This window comes from Notamacropus eugenii, chromosome 3 (assembly GCF_028372415.1).
Source record: "Notamacropus eugenii isolate mMacEug1 chromosome 3, mMacEug1.pri_v2, whole genome shotgun sequence".
NCBI classification, from domain to species: Eukaryota; Metazoa; Chordata; class Mammalia; order Diprotodontia; family Macropodidae; genus Notamacropus; species Notamacropus eugenii.
In genome coordinates, this window is record NC_092874.1 from 362,439,514 (window position 1) to 362,455,982 (window position 16,469).

The window sequence follows — 16,469 nt, forward strand, 5'->3', positions numbered from 1 at the left end:
TTATCCCCATTTTACAGATAAGAAAACTGAGTTGGATAGAGGTTTAAAAGTGTCACCTATCTTTTAGGTATTTGAGATGGGATTTGAAATGAGACCTTTCTGACTACAGGTATAAATCTCTATCCACCTGCATGTGATCATTTCAGAAAAGTCTGTCATTACAGATCTTTATGATAACAATAATAGGGAATAAGAGATTTCATTTGCATGGAAAGCTCAAAGCTAAAAATCAATTTTTTTGCTGGCCACAATTCAAGACAAATGTGTTTGGATGATAGTTCCCAAAAGCAAATTCTGTTCTAGGGAACTTCTAACATGAGGGAGAAGGAAGAGAAGGAGGAGGTGATAGGGAAAAGAGGCAAAACAACTACATCTTATAAGAGATCAGAATTCTCTTAGGTCTCTTTGAGGTTAGGTCAGTCATTCCAGTAGTCAGGTAGGTTTTCTTCCCATTCCAAAGAGTCAGCATATCAATCAAACGAACTCTACTCCTGGCTCTGGTCAATGTTTCTAGCACCTCACTTTCATCTTGAGAGCAGGGATTTCAACACAAGGAATGGCACAATCCAGAGCACGTTTAATTGTAGCCTTTACAATTCTTTAAGACCTTGACCACTTTTCAGTGAGAATATTTGCATGTGTTCCAGTTTCCCTAATTCTGGGACAGTAGCATGTTTTTCCTTCCAGATGGAGGTTGTGAAGGAAGGATAACATGGAAAGAGTGACCTACATTAATATGTTACTATTCTCTCCATATTTCAGGCTGCACACATATTGGGGATATAGTGGACTTCTATGTGTGAGGAACTAGGGGAATAACAGAAGGGGGGAGGGGACAAATCCATGAGCCCAATTTTCAGAGAAAGCACAGCAGCTCTTGTCAACTGAAAGAAATGTTTCATGCACATGGTAGGTCAGAATGTTATTTTTATAATTCAAACCACCTGGTCTCATCCACCCACCACCCCCCCCCCCCACCCACCCCCTATGCTATTTCTACCCACATACATTGAACACAGTCCCTGGTAACTATTACAAAACCACGTGGATCTCCTTTTCTTTTCTTTTTTAAACTTAAGGTGAAGACAAGATGAATTGACTAGGACTTGAGATCTTGGTTTATTTTTACAGTTGTTTTCTTACCCTTTGATATAAAAGGGCTCAGCTCTGATTGAGCCAAATGCTTGGGTGCAGAAGTTTTCACACAAAGCAGATAGAGGGAAGAGGTATGTGTATGAGAGAAAAGGAGGGAAAGGGAAAGGAAGAGAGAGAGAGAGAGAGAGAAAAGAATGAATGAATACTAAGACGATGGAGGGAGGAATGCTGCTTTATTTCCAGCTCAGTGGCCAGAGTGGCCTAAAACTGATGAACTGGAGAAGTGGAACCCTCCTATGGGGTTAGCCCCAAGTCCCTATTCAGTGTGGGGCCTGTTTTTTCCCCAAGCTTTTCTTTCACTGCACCCCACGGTTCTATTTGGAGACAAAGCTGCTCTATTCACTTTACTTGATAAGAAAAAATTTCTGGAGGGGGTAAGGAATGAAATATTCTCTCTTGTAAAAAAAACAAAAACAAAAAATCAACTCAGACCACCAATTTAACTGAGCCGGCCACGCATTATAGCTGCCAATTAGCTTATACATGACTTTCCAATGTTCAGGGAATAAACCAAACTGCTCTCCATCTTTGTGTCTTAACTGCAGAGCAGCATGCTTTCCTGTGGAGATTTCCACCAGGAAATGCCTCCCCTAGCAGAAATGTTACATTATGTACCATGTTGCCAGTCAAAGTAAAGTTATCCCAAGTGCACAGACAGGGAAGTGGTCATGGGTGATTTCAAGAAGAAAACTAGGCATTAAAACAATATGAGAACTGGTCTACACTCTTCAAAATGTGCAGCAAAATGATTGAAGTCTTTTCTTGGATATGGAATGTTTAAACCAGGCATTATTCAATAATTCATTGAAAAATAAAGCATCAGAATGATATTTAGTCAAGGCTACAAATCACCTTTTGTATAATCAAATTTTCCCTTAGCTATGCCTCTCCTGGGAAGAACTTAAACATATAAACTCAGTTTATTGTGATTTAAGTAGATGCTTAATTCACTGGTCACTGAGAATAATCATCTGATGATATAAGCATATGTTTTCCATCTATAGCGTCATCATTGCCTTAGGTAACTTGTTCCTTAAAACTAAGCTTCTATTAGGAGACATGTCTTTTGGTGAAGTCTCTTTCTCTTTCCTTTCCAAGATTTGTGGGGAAAAAAATGATGGTTTGAAAAACTGTATTGGAGGCTAGTAATCAAAGAGTGCTAAGGAAAGTAATCACCTATTAGAATCTTGGCCTTGTATGGAACTTATTAAGGCAATCCCCTTCTGTGGGTCTCAGTTATCTCATCTATTAACAAAAGAGAAAACTGGTTCTTTTTTTATCAGTTTTTAAGACCAATGTGTTCTTAAACTTCTTGGTCTCAGGTCCCTTTCCACTTTTAAAAATTATTGAGGAATGTCCAAGGAGTTTTTGTTTATATGTGTGATATTTTTTGATATTTACCATACTAGAAGTCAAAATGCCTTGGCACTATTATGAAAATAATTTTGACCTTGAGAAGACCCTAAAGGGTCTCTGGACCCTTAGGCATCCCTGGACCATACTTTGAGAACTGATTTCCTGAAGTATAATTATTGAACACAAAACATTGAGATTAAAGTTGAAATGTTGCTCCAAAAATCTGGATACTTGGAAACATCCAGAAAACTGACTGAAATCTTCAGTTTTGATCCACATATTTATCAATGTTTTGTGGGATAGTGGATAAAGTCCCAACTTTGATATATACTGGCTGTGTCACCTTGAGAAATTCACTTAATCTCTCTGTGAGCTGAGATGTTGACCTTCATTGGTAAAAGGAATTTCTTAGACCAACACGCAATTCCCAGTACTTATCCCTACCCAAGAAAAATGCTACTAAATATCTGGATTAAAATGGAAACATTCTGTCAGTTATCCAGATGTTTTCCAGTACACAGATATTATGACTGAAAAAAGAAATGAGTAGGTCACATAGCAAGAATGAGAAATAACTGATGGACAGCCTGAATTCTCTACTGATGTTCTCGAGAGGTCAAGAGAACTTGGGGAAGACACTTGGGATTGGACTCCAAGTGACAAAGTTGTGTAAGGACACTGGCAAGGGAAATAGAGAGTAGGCAGGCGTGGAAAGTTTGCGATCTGTCTTGGAAGAAATAGACACATCTAGGAGATTACAGATCCACTGGATTATTTAACATCATGGTGTAGTGCAAAGAGAATTGCTCTAAGCATCCAAGATCCTTGCTTTAGATTGAATTCTTAACTCTGCATCTTCCTGGGGATGTGACCCTTCCCACTGTGGGCCTCAGTTTCTTCATTTGTACAATGAAGTGGTTGGAGCAGAGGATGTCAAAAGTCCCTTTTGGTTCTAGGGGTCTGAAAATTGGTACAACATGTGTACTCTGTCTAACTTTTCAGCACCAAAACTGTTCGTCATCTATTTGTTTCCTAGAAAGCAAAGGAGACTCTTAACTTTTGCCAGTAACTCTAATGCCTCAATGAATAAGCACCCCATACTTTTCACAGAAATTGGGCCATCACTATAATTCAGAATTATAGTCAGAGGATGAACTTATTAATTCAAATTTATATTATACTTTGCTTATGTCAGTTGTACCTATTAATAATTACTCAAGGGAGTTTTTGCTGTTTTCCCTAAAACAAGAGTAAAACTCATTCATCTAAATCATCCCAGCAGACTTGCATGCAGAAGACCAGACCACTGCTCTGAAAATAAAGATTGAATCGCAGAACTTTTAATCAAAATATAAAAGTTTCAAAAAAATGAAGATAAAATACTTAATGACATTCCCTTTGGTATTGAAAACAAAAACATCTGCAGGAACAATGAGTGGCTTTACTTCTGAGTTCAGCAAGAGGGGAGCCAGAAGCTGATCTGATGGCCCTTATGTTGGTCTTTTTGTAGTAAATGGAAATTACTATGCAGTTTTCATGGTCATGGTATGTGGTCAGGATGAGAGTGGGGGTGAGGGAGCAGACAGGGATTAGCTACCCAGACAAAAATGGCATGAAACAAATGTAGGAATTTCTATTTAAGATCTTTAATATCAGGCAATGGATTTTTTTTTAAAATTCAAATTTGTATCTCAGATCTGTAAAGCTTTTTTTTTTTAATTCTTCAGAAGCAGCAGGGAAATTTTCAAAAAGGATAATTATTCACTTTTCCTTCTGCTATAATGAATTCTGGGAGCATAGGCTTGATGTGTCTTTGATTTTTTGGGGGTGGGGAGAAGGGCGATGGGGGAGGGGTAGTTAACTTTTCACAACGTCTACAATTTACATTTGGGTGTGAGATCTCCTTGTATAAGAATCAGAGTGTTTTGGTCCGTTGTAGTCTTTTGACTGCTTTACTCAAGATTAGTTACAAGACTAAAGCCCATCTGCTCAGCCCTCATACTCTTTCCCTAAAGAGTGAATGGATGGAATTTCTCACAGCTTTTAAGCCACAACTTGAGGAGAGAGATTAATCCTAATAGCCATTCTAATATTCATCCCTCCAATAGGATCACTTTGGCTTATTTGAACTAATGGAGGGGATATCTGAGGCAGGGGAAGACAGCTACCATACATACTGGTTCCTGCATGTCTCAGTATAAAAATTAAGAAGCCATCGTGAAATGCTTTGCAGTGGATAAGGGTGACATCTGATTATGTGAAAAGCATTGCAGGAATGAGAATGTAGGTTGTTACAGTCCAACTGCTGGCAAAAATAGGATGAAATGTTATATGGTGATAATGGCACTTAAGATGGTTTCTGATATACAAAGGAAAGCACGAGAGCACAGCTTTAGGAGATGATTTCTCTGTTTTCCTCTTCTACCTCATATTTCTGCTGCCACGTGAGTAAAATGACTCATTTGGGCAGTTAAAATTCAATGCTTGAAGCATCTTAGGTTCACAAAATTCTGGACATTTTAAATAAGAATGTTAATAGTCCTCCTGGGAACTTCACGATAGGATGATTTAAACATATGGAAAACAAGACTCTGAAATAATCTTGGGACTCACAAATAGACTGACCCTCAGAAGAGTTTAGTTTAGTTCTCATACTTTAAAAAAGTCATTTAAAACCATGATAAAGACATTCAATTACTTCCCAAGGGAGAGTCTGTCATTTTTGCAGAGATATTTATGGGATTTGGGGGTGATTGGTGATTCTCAAACTAGCAAAATAAAAATAGATAGACTATTCCCTTAAATACATTACAAAAAGTGATGTTGAGCTGTCAAATGCATTCAATATCCTTGGCAAACTGTAACGTCACAATGTGTGCATTCATTTTATATGAACAGATGTTTACATGCATAATGTTACTTAATATGTGTATCTTTTGTGGCCAACTTTTGCTTATAAATGATTGTGGGAGACAAGGTAAGTATGGAAAAATAAAATCCATAGAGAATCATAAACTGTCCTGTAGGCAATGTTTTCAACCTCTTCAATCACAACTGCTAACAGCTGTGTAGCAAAGTTCACATATTTGAATTTTACCTTTTCCTCCCCATTTGTGGAGAGAAGTAATTGCTAGATGAAATATCTAGATAGTCAACTTTTGATTCTCTTCATTTATATTTGAACCCAGCTTTTAAGGCATTTCTACTTGGTCTTGACCTGCAAATTTTTTTGAGGGGGAGGGGGACCCTCTTCATAACTAGGTTTAACCCAGGGGAAATGGTATCATAGGTTTGCATTCTCAGAGAACAGTGTTGGGAGAGCACAGAAGGCAACCTATGATCAAAAATATGCTGTGCCTAACCTCTTTCCCTATCCTGACTCAGTACTTTTAAGCCCATCAAGGTTTGTTGTTGAGTCATTTCAGTCATGTCCCAGTTCATGACCCAATTTAGTTTTCTTGGTAAAGATACTGGAGTGGCTTGCCATTTCCTTCTTCAGATCACTTTACAGATGAGGAAACTGAGGCAAACAGGGTGGTGAAGTGATTTGCCCAGAGTCACAAAGCTAGTATCTGATTCCATATTTGAACTCAGCTAGATAGATGAATCTTTCTGACTCCTGGCCTGGCTCTGTATCTGCTGTACTACTTAGCTGCCACCTTGGCATCAAGGTTTGCTTGACCACAGCCTTGATTTTTTCCTCTGAACCCCTATAGCAATGGAAATTGTCTGCACTAAACAATTCAAAATTTATACGTATTACTTGGTATTATTGGTTGTTGATTTTATTAAATCAGGCTTTTAGAACTGAAAGTTTACCTAACAGTTTCATCTTCTACTAAAAACAAGGAATTCCCTCTCTAATATGCTTGAATCCCTTTTATATCATTGAGGATCTGTTTGAACATTCCCAGTGATGGGGAACTCAAAAATAGTGGGAAACCCCTTCTAGTACTGCTAACTCTTGGAAAAATCTTTTTCACATTGAGCCAAAACCTGTCCTTGTAATTTCCTTGTTCACCTCTCTCGAGCTATAGAGAATATCTTCCAAATGACAGATATTCAGATACCTGGAACAACTGTCTTGTCTACCATTAGTCTGTCCTTCTACCATCTGCAGTTCCAGGAGCCATTTTTCACAGGAAATTGTTCCAGATTTCTGGAAATCCATCATCCTGGTCACCCTCTTCTAAAGAACTCTTTTTACCAATGACATGAACCTGGGGGGTGGGGGTGGGGGAGAAAGGCTCCAACAGTTTAGTTTTCTGGTTCTTAATTAAATATGATAATTCTTCTAGCTTCCTATGTTAACCACAGTTAATAACATTAAGACTCGACAGAATTACAAAGACTGGCAACTTTATGGAGTGAAAAGACCTTGGAGAGGGAGTTAGGAAGCATGAGACCTGGTTCTCCACTAAGTCATGGTAGGATAATGTGCAAATGAACCTTTGGTCCAGAAGGATTTTAGTTTCCTCATCTCTGCATGGAGAGGCTGCAGAAAAAATGATTTCTAATGTCCCTTCCACCTCTAACATTCTAGGGTTCCAGGAAGCCTAATGTCTCAGGGTCCAGTTTGTCAGTGTGTCACCTAGCAGAGTAGAGTAGAATTGAGTTAAGGCTCACTGATAGAATATTATATTATTAATAGAATAATATAATTACAATATAAATACAAATATATATTATAATTACAATTGTATGTTATAACATCAATATATGATAGAAATATGTAAATTAATATAAATTATATTATGTAATATACATAAATTAATCAAGTATATTAATAGGATATTACACATTGATAGAAATTTTATTTCTGTTAATACAGCAGGAAACTGCTTCAGTTTTTTCAATAACCGTATCACACTGCTGGCTTATAATGAGCTTGTGATAGCATATTTATACCTCACCAATGGGCAAAAACTGCAAATGAAAGTTTGTCATTGTTTTGTCGATTAGACTTAAGAAAGAGAAGGAACAAATGTTCATGATGAATATTGAACTTAAAAGTGTATCAGGTATACCTGTTTTTTTCAGACAGCCACCTGTTAAATATTTGCCAGCACACACCTGGTCAACCTAGATTCTAATTTTTTTTCACATAAACAGTCACCAAGTTCGATCTCCCCACTGCTCTGCTTGGTCAACTGATTAATCTAAATGCAAGGCTACACACATTTGTTTTTCTCCAGTTTTGTCTTATTGGTATTGGTCCAGCATTCCAACCTATTAATATCTTCTTGAATCTTGATTCTATCATCTATCATGTTAGCTATGCTTCCTAGATTCATGGCATTTGAAAATCTTGATAGATGCTACTTTGTGGTTTTGTTGTTAATTATAATGTTGAACACAGCATGTCAGCTCTTAAGAATGGACCTCATGTTTTATCGTTCTTTTGTGCCTGTCATAGTATAGGATTTGAGCGAAATGAGGAGATTGTGAGACTTTTCGTAATAAAAATATGGGGAATATTGGATTTTCTAAATAAAATTTCTCTTCCATAAGGCCTCTCTCCCTGGAAACCTGAGTTTCAGGTATCCAGAGCTTGTGGATGGTCATTCGGTTCCCCCCCTCCCCTTACCAGCTACCAGCTTTCTTTGTGAAAGTGCTGTGGGTTGTAGACAAAACTTGGAAGTTACTCAAATCTCCCCTTTGTTTGTTGTACTGTTGCCTCATCAACGCTACCAGCTCCTGCTTCTCCCTCTCCCCTCCTTTCTAAAGTCACATCAGCAGTTAAGTTAGATATTAGATGAGGTAATTTTGTTGGGATAGGTCAATTTCCCAGGGTTTGTCTAGTTTCTTGCGCTTAGATTGTGAGCCCGCCTCTCAGCCAATGGAGAGGTGGGATAGTGGGGAGGTGGGATTCTCTGTGTTGGAGTATAAAAATTGTGCTTCAATTTCTGTAAGTCACCTCTTTCCATCAGATGCCCCAACCTGGTGGAAGGATGTCCCTTTCTTGCGAGAATTGTAATAAATCATTTTTCTGTTCTAATTGAGAAGCCTCTTCATTTATTTAAAATTTTGAGTAAGGGTCTTTTTATCCCATACAGATTCTAACACTTACTGATTGACCATAATGTAAAGCACTACATGCCATTCAGTAGTGATTCACTTTTTGTGACCCCATTTGGGGTTTTCTTGGCAAAGATCCTGGAGTGCCTTGCCATTTCCTCCTCTGACTCATTTTACAGATGGCGAACCTGAGGCAAAAAGGGTTAAGTGACTTGCCCAGGGTCACACATCTAGTAAGTGTTCAGAACCAGATTTGAACTCAAATCTTCCTGATTCCAGGCACAGTGCTCTAGACAGTGTGCCACCTAGCTACTCTACAGATTGAATTATAATGTAGGTTAAATGAGAGCATATATCTATATGTATATTATATATTTATACATATATATACACATTCATACATATATATGTGTGTACATACATATACACATACACACATAGGTATATGTATATATATGGCAAGAAAATACAGTAGAAAACTTTAGGAGGCAAGGCAATATAGTAGAAAGAGCATCAGCCAGGGGTCAGAAGATACGGGATCAAATCCTGCCTCTGATGTTTTCTACCTGTAGGCAACTTCCCTGGGCCTCAATTTCCTTGTTATTAAATGAGAGATGGACTTGATGACATCTGAGGTGCCTTCCTGCTCCAGATCTCGGATACTATATAAAATGCTTTAAGGTTTGCTGAGTAGTTTACATATATTATCTCATTTTTTTACCTGACAACAACTCCAAGAGATAGGTATAATTCCCATCTTACAGATGAGAAAATAAAGGTTCAGGGAGGTTGACGCATGCCAATGGTCACACAACTAGCAAATGTTAGAGATAAGACTTGAATAAGTTTATATTCCATCTACTACCCACCACACTGCTTCTCATACCCCCAATGTAAAATGTTTAGCACATAATTTTCATTTTATAACACAGAAAGATCACAATGTTGGTAATATTCTTATCTTCTGATCTGTGTTACAGAAGGCATTAGTCTATTATAATGGAAATATCTCTTTTTGACAAATCAATTAGCACTTCTTACCTGGAAATTACCAAAACAGCTTCCTCCTGGGAGGGTGACATAACTTACAAATGGAGGCCCAGGAGATGGCAATGACTCATATACTACCAAACCTTCACTTGAGAACACAGCTCTCTGTTGCTGTTTGCTTTCCCAAAATTCTTGCAGCATTGACACAACATTCACTGGAGAAAAAAAAACAAAACAAGCACAATAATTGTTAGATATAAATGTATCTTCTTAATACACTGATTTTATTTCCCACAGAATTTTTGTTAGAAGGGACATGAGAGGGCTTCTAAACCAACGTAACTCAAGAATCCCTTTCACCAACAGATGGTCATTTGGCCTCTATTTACAATCTTTCATGCCCTCTGAAAGAGACCAGTCCAGTTTTTGGGTAGCTCTGATCATTCAGAAGTTTCTCCTTATATTGAGCCAAATCTGTGTTTAGCAAATCATTGCTCCTGTTTCTACCACCTGGAGCCAAGGAATAAATCTCCTTCCATTTGACAGTCTTCATATCATTGAAGTTTGGCTACCATGTCTCCTCCAAGCCTTCTATCTCCAGTTACTTTGTTACTATTCTTCATTCTCGAAGAGGATCAATGACATCACATTGCCTTGCTTGTGAATTGTGAATAGACTTAACCATTGACTGAGTGTTGCCTCAAACAAACTAGACCATAGCATGAAAAGGTCAAGATCTCCCACTGCATCTGGGGCCTTCTCTAGTCATCCCGATCTCCAAATGGCTGGAGGAGAGAGTGAGTCTGGTGACTTTACACAGCCCTACCTCACTTAAATCCAATTCACTTGTAAATCAAGACATCACATCCCTGAGGTCACTGGTCCTATTTGAGAACAAAAGACAAATAACAGCAACAAGAAATGAGGCATAATTGTACAAATTCATCAGTCTCACTCTCTCCTCCAGAGTCCCTGAAGTCCAGTGGCAAGACAAAAGTCAAGATGACTGGTGATGGCTGAGAATGCAGTGAATAACTTTGGTCTTTCTAAATTAAGGTCTTTCCCAGGATTCAGTTTGTCTAAGACAATGTCCATTCAGTGACTAAGGACTAGGTAAGAACTGAGACAAAAGATGCCCTAATTTATCATCAGGAAAAGGGGTGGGGAAGAACCTCCAAGTTTCTGGCCAGAACAGAAAATAATTGCTATTTACACTCATTCTAAGCCGTCCAAATTCAAACAACAAGTCACAGAGGCTTGGGTTGGGGCTATGATCAGACAGTCAATAAAAGTCAGAGTGAGTTGGGGTTGAAAGGCATGGTCAAGGAGCTCTATGTGAAACATAATGGACTTTTTAGAAGTCTTTTTTTCCCCAGAGTTATATTTCAAGAAATTCATAGATGATAACTGCACAGGACCTAAAGTAAATTGTCTCAGCTTTTTGAAGAAAAGAATAATGAAAACAAATAATAATAAATAGTAAATTGATTAAAATTAAAAAACCTAGCCTCCAAACCCCAAATGAAAACTATAAAAATTATTATTATTCATTAATAATTAAAAATTATTAAAAATTATATTATAAAATATAAGCAATGAAAAATTATATTCCAATGGACAAAGAACCCACATGTAAGGATGTAGCACCCCAAGTAGAGAGAGGGAGCACACATGTTGAAGGAAGAAAAGGAGGAGGAGGATGAAGAGAAATAAAAAATTCATTTCTGTCAACCTCAAGAGATTTGTGGCAATGTTCTATCCACTTAAGCTTTCCAGTTCCTGTCATAATTTGCCCACCATCTTTGGGTGTTCTACCCCCATGGAGCCTGGCTCTCATAGTTTCAAGGAGGCAAGTAGGTAACTGAAAAGCAAATCTGTGCTCATGCATGTGTCCTTTCATTAAGGAATTAAACTTTCTTACCTCTTAGGTAACACACACACACACACACACACACACACACACACACACACACACACACACACACACACAGTGATCCTGTAGAAGTAATGCCATGTCTATCTATCTATTAGCCTATCCAGTCTGTCTAACTCAGAGATTTTAATGATGAAACCTTCAAGCCACATGGGAGGGTCCTTGTGGTGCCCCCTATAATTCACCCATTAGGTAGCTCCACTGACAGCATTAAAAATTGTTTCTAGAAGCATTTTAGGCCCCCTGACCATGTAACTAGGTTTTTCAGTTTTTAATTTATGATAGAATTCACTATAATAATATAATTTATTACACTTTTTTGTTTTTGGTATCCCAAACTTGACAACCACCAGCAAACATGAGCATTTCCATATACAAAGAATATTAAAAAAGGATTATATATGTGAAGCAGCAAATCTCTAGTTCATACAGCTTTTTTTTTTAGGTATATATTATTACTTTCCAAGCTCTCCTGCTTATCTGTGTTTCCTTCTGAATTTTCTTCTGTTCTCGGCGTTTTCAATGACCCTCTTTTCTTTTTGGTAATACTATCTTTAGCTTCTTCTTTTCCCCAAAAGCTCCTCCCTCATCCAAATTAAAAAAAAAAAAGAAAAACACAATCCTTGTAACAAATAGTTGTTCCATCACAGCAATGATAACACATTTACTGTGCCTGAAAATGTATGTCTCATTCTGCACCTTGGGTCCATCAGCTCTATGAGGAGATGGATAGCTTATTTATCATTCTTTGGTCCTCTGGATTCATGGTTGGTCATTGCTTTGGTCAGAGTTCTTAAGTCTTTCAAAGGGGATTTTCTTTACAGTGTGGTTACTGTGTAACTTTTTCTCCTAGTTTGCTCATTTCATTCGGCACCAGTTCAAATAAGTCTTTCTACGTTTTTCTGAATTTATCCTTTTGTCATTTCTTATTGTTCAATTGTATTTTTATCCTATCATATCGACTATAACATATCTATCATATCATACCATAATATCTTCAACTCTTTCTTAATTGATGAGCACCCCTTAAGTTTCCAGTTCTTTGCTATAATAAAAAGTGTCACTGCTATGTATATTTTTGTATACATAGACCCTCTCCTTCTTTCTTTGGTGTCTTTGGGGAACATACCTGCTAGTGCTATCATTGAGTCAGAGTATGTATAGTTTAGTGACTTTTTGCCTATAGTTCCAAATTGTTTTCCAGAATGGTGAGACCAGTTCACAGTTCCATCAACAATGCATTCCTGTGTCTATTCTTCTATAGTCCCTCCATCAAATATCATCTTCCTTTTTTACCATCTTCTGTCAATCTGATGGATTATTTCAGTGTACATTTCTGATGTGATTAGTCATTTATAACATTTTTTCATATGGTGTCCCTTGAGATCTGCTTGGTTGTATCTTTTGACCATTTATCCACTGGAAAATGGGAAATTTTTTTTTTAAATTGAAGTTGACTCTTGTTCAATAAAATAGGTATTGAAGACAATACATAATGTGATAAAAAGAACTGAATTCTGCCTATTATGGTTATAAATAGGATTCTTTTGTTGGAATCCATCCTATTTGGATGAATTGCTTTTGTTACATTTATTGATTACATCCTAAAGCTTTGATGGCTAGAGGTGTGCAGAAAAAAACAGTCAGCAGTCACTGGATGCTTTTTCATCTTGGCAAGGTAACATTCCTTTTAAAAATCTAAATAAGATGCTTGCTAATCTCTCATCCTCGGAAGATGAAAGTTGAATATCTAGAAAACGTTTTAAAGAAACTAATTTAGTCATCTTCCAACAAAGTAAGATTATCTTTACACATTCCATAACTCCCTTCTAGTCACAACAATATATTGACAGAGATGAGAATATGAAACCATTACAATAGGTATACTTTTTCAAGATAGCTCTCTGTGACAATACAACTTTTCGCTTTTTTCAAGTGAAACCTCCTCTATTGAATCACTTTCCTTTTCCAGGTCTTTGGAAAAATAACTATCATTTACATACTGTTTTAATGTGTGTGTAAAATGATTTACAAATATCTCATTTTATTCTGACAGGAACCCTAGGAATTAGGTGCTATTGTTATCTTCATTTTACAGATGAGGAAACTGAGGCAGACAGAAGCTAAATTAAGGGTCACTGAGTTCTAAACTGCTTAATTTTACTTTGAAAATTAAAAAAAAGAGAAATTTTTAAGATAGCAATGGTACAAGATAGATTAAAAATCCATTTCATTTAAAATTTGAAGAACAGATTAAGGTAAACCTAGACCACTAGAAGATGACCATTACATTCTAACAGAATAATAACTTTCTCATTTATTTTATTCAACCTTTTTTATTATCATTACACTTAGTGTGATAATTATACATGTTAAATATTTGTATTCTGGTGAATTTTGCGGGGGGAGGGTAGCCTTGATGACGGCAGCTAGGTGCCAGAGTAAAAAGAGTCCTGGACCTGGAAGTAGGAAGATCTGAGTTGAGATTTGACCTCAGACACATGCTAGCTGTGTGGCCCTGGGAAAGTCACTTAACCTTGCTTGTCTCAGTTTCCTCATCTGTAAAATGAGCTGGAGAAGGAAATGACAAACCACTTTAATATCTTTGCCAAGAAAACTCCAAATGGGGTCACAAAAAGTCTGAAACAACTGAACAACAACAACCACTTTTGATGAACTGGTATCTGAATTGTTGTATTTATTAGTGTTTCTAAAGTTGGAGCAATAAACCTGTTACTTGTCTTAGCCTCAAAAAAATGTTAAGACTAAGACTATAATATTTATTGAGTATTATGATGAGTTATAAGTAAAACTAAAATATCAGTGCTTGGTAAACAGAAACAACAAAATAAATGAAAACATAGTAAAATTTTGGTTTTAACTTTTTGTTATTACATAGATTCAGAAAGACCTAAAATTAGATCAAGCTCTATAAAACACAACTCCAAATCCAAGCCTAATTAGTATATAGTAGGGTTGTCATTCTATTCCCATAACAGTAATGTTATAAGGAGGCTCTCTTGTACTTCAATATAAACAAGTTAGAGTCTTTGTAATAAATAAGGTACCGACTGTCCCCAGACATTACAGAGTTTTTAGGGATGGCTGCAACTAAATAGTACACCAAATTGAAGAACTTTTATGAATGGAATGTATGTTATAAGCAATCAAAATTAATTTTAGGTATGAGTACAATGAGGAATTTTGTGGTGAAAGCATGAAATTTTGATAACACAATATGTGGGGTTTTGTTTACAGTATAGGTTGAAAGAAAAATGAGCTTTTCAATTATTTTGAAAAGTATTCTCCCTGCTTCCTTCTTCTACCTCTATTCTAGACCTAACAATTACCCAGAGCAGTTAAACAACATAGTTTTAGTTGGGGTTCTTACCTAATTCAAGATGAAAGAGGGAGAAAGAAGGGATATCTTTTTATAGGAGGTGATCTTTTTTTAAAAAAAATGTATTTCCATATTAGTCATGCTGAGAAAGAAGAAATAGAAAGAAAGGGGAAAGTCATGAAAAACAAAAAGTTAAAGTTAAAATAGTATACTTTGATCTGCATTCAGGCTCCATAGTTCTTTCTCTGGAGGTAGATAGCATTTTCTATCATGAGTCTTTTATACAATGATCCAATTGTCTTGGATCATTGTATTGCTGAGAAGAGCTAATTCAATCACAGTTGATTATCACACAATGTTGCTGTGTACAATGTTCAGGGAGGTAGTCTTTCAAAAAGAAAAAAAGGGTAACAAGATTTTAAACTAATTCTACAGTGTTGCCCATGGCAGGTAATCTTTTTATGAGTCTTTTGAGTGAATCAAAAAGGAGACAGCATCATAGTGGATGAGGCTGAATTCAGTGAGCCTTAGAGAAGGGCTAGAAAGAAGAGCCCAACTTTTGATGAGACTTGTAGACTGGGAAACCATGGGAAGACCTTTGTAGTGCAGAAGTTCAGGCTGAGGCAGCAACCACGGAGCAAGGCCACTTGGACAGGCTGGACAGGAGGAATGTTAGTACAGAAGCTGTGTTGCAGAAACTTTCTTGGACTATAGACCCCAAAGCCATAATCCTGCATCTTCTTTCCTCCCTCAGCTATGGTTCTGGAAGCCTAAAGTCTTTTTTTCCTGTGCATAGGATAGTCTGTTTACCTTTCTTTATTTCAATTTGTCTTTATAAACTATGTTAACCACAGGCCTTTGTTGAACTGGCTGTACTTAGTGTAAATAACAAGGCTATTGAGGGGAAAGCATCCTAGAGAAGAGGGAGAGGTTGGATTAACATTGAATTGTTTTTGCCAGGCACTGTCTCTTATTGGTGACCCAAAGCCAAGAAAGAAAATGATAGAGATAATTACAGATCCTTTGATACAATTTTCCTGAACTGAGGAGAATTTTTACCAGGAAACTAGTCTAGGAGCACTAATAATAAGAATAACATTTATATAGTGTCTACTATATTGATCCTCACAACAACTCTGGCAAGGAGGTACAGTTATTACCCCCATTTTACATTTCAGGAAACTGAAGTTAAGTGACTTGCTCAGGGTCATACAGCTAGTCAGTGTTTGAGGCTAACTTTGAACTGAGGTCTCCCTAACTCCAACCCAGTGTGCTATTCATCATAGCATGTAACTGCTTAAGGCCGAAAAGGATATATGTATATGTATGTATGTATATATATATAGATACATACACATACACATACGTATATGTAGATACACACATCCATATATGCATATGGATATACACATACATTATATATATTTTAATTTGTATTTTATTTTTAATTTATGAACCAACACAAGCACTTTTATAATATATAAGTTTAAAAAGTTTGGGAGAATAAAAGGGAAACCAATATAGGGAGAATTTACCAAATAAATGGCCTATTATTACTTGGCTGAAAATTTTTTTAAAAGCCAAGGTTTGACCACAAACGTTGTATGAAATGACCTCTGAGGACCTGAATAAGCTGCAAATCAAACCATGTTGATTTATTTACATAGTATTCGAGAC

At 36.8% G+C, this 16,469-nt stretch overlaps 1 protein-coding gene across 1 annotated transcript in view; it reads right to left on the bottom strand.

Moving 5' to 3' along the window:
- Positions 1-16,469, bottom strand: part of LIX1 (limb and CNS expressed 1) — a 66,751-nt gene that overhangs the window by 38,603 nt on the left and 11,679 nt on the right. The window contains exon 2 of the mRNA XM_072597347.1: positions 9,571-9,734. Within this exon, the coding sequence (XP_072453448.1) occupies positions 9,571-9,734 (164 nt within the window). The remainder of the gene's footprint in view (positions 1-9,570; positions 9,735-16,469) is intronic.